We start from the raw sequence: 4,687 nt of genomic DNA on the forward strand, positions 1-4,687 counted from the left end.
AAGTTTAAATTATATCTTTTAAAAATAAAAGATTGTTTAAATGAAATATTTAAAGTTGAATACATACACATCTTCTATTTATCTTTTAGAAGATTACTGTAATGATTTTGTTTAAATTGAACCTAAGGTATAATTGTTATTAAACAATGTCTGTTCAAAAACTTTAGATGGTTGAAAAACTGTACTTAGTCGTCTTAAATCTCATTTATATGAAAAGATTTTGTCCGTGTGGAGTTTCAATTTTGATGGCTTTCCATAGCCATGATGATTTTTGTACCGTAACTGCATATTCGATCATGTACACCTAAACACGCTGATCTTTCTGAATTTATTTCAAAGTATAATCTTAAAAGTTTAAATGATATCTTTTAAAATTAAAAGACTGTTTAAATAAAATCTTTAAAGTTTGAATACATACGCATCTTCTATTTATCTTTTAGAAGATTACTGTAATGATTTTGTTTAACGGTTATTAAACAATGTCTGTTCAAAAACTGTACTTAGTCGTCTTAAATCTCATTTATATGAAAAGATTCAATCAGCATTTTTTTGTCCATGCGGGGTTTACATTTTTATGGCTTTCCATAGCCATAATGATTTTTGTACTGTAACTGCATATTCTATCCCTTACACCAAAACACGCTGATCTTTCTGAATTTATTTCAAAGCATAATCGTAAAAGTTTCAATATGATCTTTTAAAAATAAAAGGTTGTTTTAGTTTGAAGTTTAAAGTTTTTAACTTTCTTTAAAGTTTGAATACATTCATATCTTCTATTTATCTTTTAGAAGATTACTGTAATGATTTTGTTTAACGGTGACCCTAAAGTATAATTGTTATAATGTGAGACAATGTCTGTTCAAAAACTTTCGATGGTTTAAAAACTGAAAAACTCAGGGAGATAATGTCACAGTAAATCTAGTCTGCGTTCCAGAGCATACTACATCCAGAGTTTATACTAAATTCATTTAAAAGCATAACCTTAAAAGTTTAAATTAGATATTTTAAAAATGAAAGATTGTTTTAGTTTGAAGTTTAAAGTTCTTAACTTTCTTTCTCGAAAAAATCTTTAAAGCTTTATTAAAATCATATCTTCTATTCATCTTCTTAGAAGACTTATGTAATGATTTTGTCTAACGGAGACCTAAATTATAATTGTTACTAAACAGCGTCTGTTCAAAAACTTTAGATTGTTGAAAAAACTGTACTTAGTCGTCTTAGATCTTATTTATACAAAAAAATGTGTCCATACAACATGGTGTCACAATGTTTTTAAGACATCCGAGGACTCTACATTGCTCTTACTTAGACTAAGTTGTATCATTTGGAAAATCACCACACAATTATATTTTCATCTGTTGGTGGCTGAAGGATTTCCTTGTAGTTTATGAGTCTCTGAGCTGATGTGTTTAAATTATGTGTCGATCTGCCAGATCTCATGTTCTCTATTGATGGGGTCAGTCTCATCATTGATGATAAACAGTTCAGTGTAGATCTTGTTTAGAGAGACCGACTGTGGTGCACTTCCCTCCAAAGTCCTCTCATTCCTTACATTCTGAAGAATTTCTAAAAATCAGGACAAAGTTGGATAGTCATATTATTAACAGGAGCATCACGCTTATGAATGCACAGTGTTCTACAACAAGAGATCTTACCATGTTCGTTTACCGAGGTAGAGTGAGACACCTGAAAAACAAAACAAAAAATACTCATACATAAATATATATATATATATAACATACACAAATCATTTCTTAACAAAGCAACTGTTTCTTAAATTTTCAGACACTCACCACACTGATGTTAACATCACCATATATTGTCTTGTCTACCATGATTGGAGCAAATATTGACCCACCATTCCTCTGGACAATTGTTAAGTTAAGCTGTCCGAATGATGTAGAATTATTATTATGCTCTCGTTGTGGAAGGTTGTTAGGCTGTTGATTTGTCATGTTTCCAGAATGTGCACCATCTGTTAAAAATTAACAATTAAATACACAACCAAAACCATGTAAAGCTTATTGAAGATTGAGAAACATATTGACTACTAACAAAGTAAATTATAAATATTTTCCTACATTTGATATTCTTTTTTCTGATTTTTTTCACAATGGACTTGATCCTTTTTAATGCTGTTTTCTCTCCATATTTATTCTGTAGTTCCTCTACTGTGTCTTCCAACCTCCCTGTTGTTCTTCTCCAGCTGTGTTAACCAAAGACAAACAATTAGAAGAATAAAATGTATGTACAATAGCAAAAATAAAGTTGGTCATTAGTTGTTAGGGTTAGATACACCTGCAGACACATTCATACACCTGTTCACCTGTTTTCATTTAGCATACACCAGAGTTCAAACATTCACTTTTTCAAAGGCCAGATTAGCTCATAAATATGGCAACCAAAGCCACATGGACAGTGAACAGATGCACAGCAGGTTAAAACAATAGTCTATGTTAGGACAATAACAATAATAGTCTATGTTAGGACAATAGTATGTTCACAGGAGCCGCTGAGAGCGAGTTCCTGCTGACAACGGTCATAAAGTGCGAGATAAGGTGCAAGTAGCTAAACTAAACATTTCATATTTGACAGAAAAGTTTTGAGAAATGTTAAACAACGACAAAAATAATCAAGGCAAACTAATCAACTTTTTTCTAATTTCACCATTTTGAACTTAAAATAGGCCTATATAATACATGTGATTTAATGTGAGAGGAGAAGAAACAAATAACAGCCTTTTTCATCATATTAGGCATAAGATTAATAATGAATGTGTACATATTGTGAATTAATTTAATAAACATTTACCTAAAATCCATAGCCTTCAGTAAATTAAGGCTAGACAAGAACAACAAAGTTCCTTTTTAACTCTGCCCACTGCTCTAGTTAGAACTTTGGAGCGCTTAAAATTGTGGGGCTCAAAAATAAGTGTCATTTGGAACTCTTTTATAGTTATTTTTATCAAAAAATATGTTGATAATGATTAAAAACTTTAGTGCCCTTCGAAGGCACCATTTTAGATAGTTTGGCATGCATGGGATTGTGTGTCCATATGCTAGTGAGAGCGAGCGTCTGGTGGTCAGAAATACATTCTACAATGATATAAAATATATCTTCATTAAATGCCTATTTTGTCTATTCTACTAATGTCTATTCTTTAATCCACACATAAATCGTAAGCGCATACTATCACCTGCTCAAGTACTTCTTGATGAGTTTCTTCTGTATTAAACATCGAATCTTCTCAGTCAGATCGTCACAAGATCTCAGGAATCCTCTCACACTGCTCGTGTTCACGCGCTCCATCGCTGCACTTGTGTGTGTGTGTGTGTGTGTGACTCCAACGATTCAAACTTCCATAAAGCACGCCAAAACAGCAGCACGGAGATGTGACGTCACGTGTCGAGCGGGCGTTCGTAAAAAGCACTTTCGATTCACTTAAAAAAAAATAAAAAAAATTACATTACCTTCCGTCTTCAGCATCTGATGATTCCCGATATTATAGTTACTTTATTCCTTTATGACTCTGTTTTTCGGTTCAGCATTTAATATCAAATTAGAGGTTATGGTTTTATTGTTTTACACTTCTCAAGCGATTTCTGTTTGCTTTAAACAAGCGACTTTTTATTACAATTTTTAGATTTGATAGAGTATTTTATAATACTATTTTTATGTGTTGCAACTGCGGTAGCCGTTATGTGCCAAGAAGCTATGACAACATGTCTTCCAATAGCACTTCATCGAGTTTAATTAAGTTGGCTTGAGAGAGCCAACTTACTGATATTGTACTTAAACTTATTATTAAGTTGGCTTGAGAAAGCCAACATATTGAAATCCTATTTAAACTTATTAAGTTGGCTTGAGAAAGCCAACATATTGAAATCCTATTTAAACTTATTAAGTTGGCTTGAGAAAGCCAACATATTGAAATCCTATTTAAACTTATTAAGTTGGCTTGAGAAAGCCAACATATTGAAATCCTATTTAAACTTATTATGTTGGCTTGAGAAAGCCAACATATTGAAATCCTATTTAAACTTATTAAGTTGGCTTGAGAAAGCCAACATATTGAAATCCTATTTAAACTTATTAAGTTGGCTTGAGAAAGCCAACATATTGAAATCCTATTTAAACTTATTATTATTATTCTTCTTACTAAAACTGTTGACTCAAACTCGCCCTAGAGCTTTAACTCTACATACTCCAAACTCGGCTCAGACAATCAAACTGATCTGAAGTTAGTTGCTATATCTTTTCAGACTGATCGGACTTACGGTTTTCCTACAAATGACGATCAAAACTCGGAAAAACTCCCATTGACTTAACATTGGGCATTCTAAAAAAATTCAAACTCACTAACCGACAAAAATTCAAATCTAAATCCCTTGAAAACTAAATCAAACTGCCATTCTATATATATTAGCCAATGAAACTCATTTAAACTAATAAACTCTAATCTCATACACTTATAAACTAATTAACTTAAATTTAATAACTAATTAACTAATAAACTCATGAATTCATAGACTTATGAACTCTTAAACTCATAAATTAATAAACTCTGAACTCTAAACTCATTTAAACTTATAAACTCTAAACTCAAAAACTTGTACACTTATAAACTCATCAATTTATACACTTATAAACTCTAAACTCATAAACTCTGAGTGTGTGTGTATCTATC

The 4,687-nt window shown here is 31.4% G+C and overlaps 1 protein-coding gene across 1 annotated transcript; it reads right to left on the reverse strand.

The window, feature by feature from the left end:
- Positions 1-1,367: 1,367 nt before the first annotated feature.
- LOC309491859 (uncharacterized protein) lies at positions 1,368-3,654 on the reverse strand. The gene is made up of 5 exons (XM_082190882.1): positions 3,197-3,654; positions 2,082-2,206; positions 1,794-1,975; positions 1,656-1,686; positions 1,368-1,566 (listed from the first exon to the last, which is right to left on the reverse strand). The coding sequence occupies exons 1-5, from the start codon at positions 3,307-3,309 to the stop codon at positions 1,415-1,417; spliced, it is 603 nt and encodes a 200-aa protein (XP_082047008.1). The 5' UTR covers positions 3,310-3,654; the 3' UTR covers positions 1,368-1,414.
- Positions 3,655-4,687: the final 1,033 nt, after the last annotated feature.

The sequence above is a fragment of the Leuciscus leuciscus genome, assembly GCF_965113295.1.
Source record: "Leuciscus leuciscus genome assembly, contig: HAP1_SCAFFOLD_643, whole genome shotgun sequence".
In the NCBI taxonomy this organism is placed as follows: Eukaryota; Metazoa; Chordata; class Actinopteri; order Cypriniformes; family Leuciscidae; genus Leuciscus; species Leuciscus leuciscus.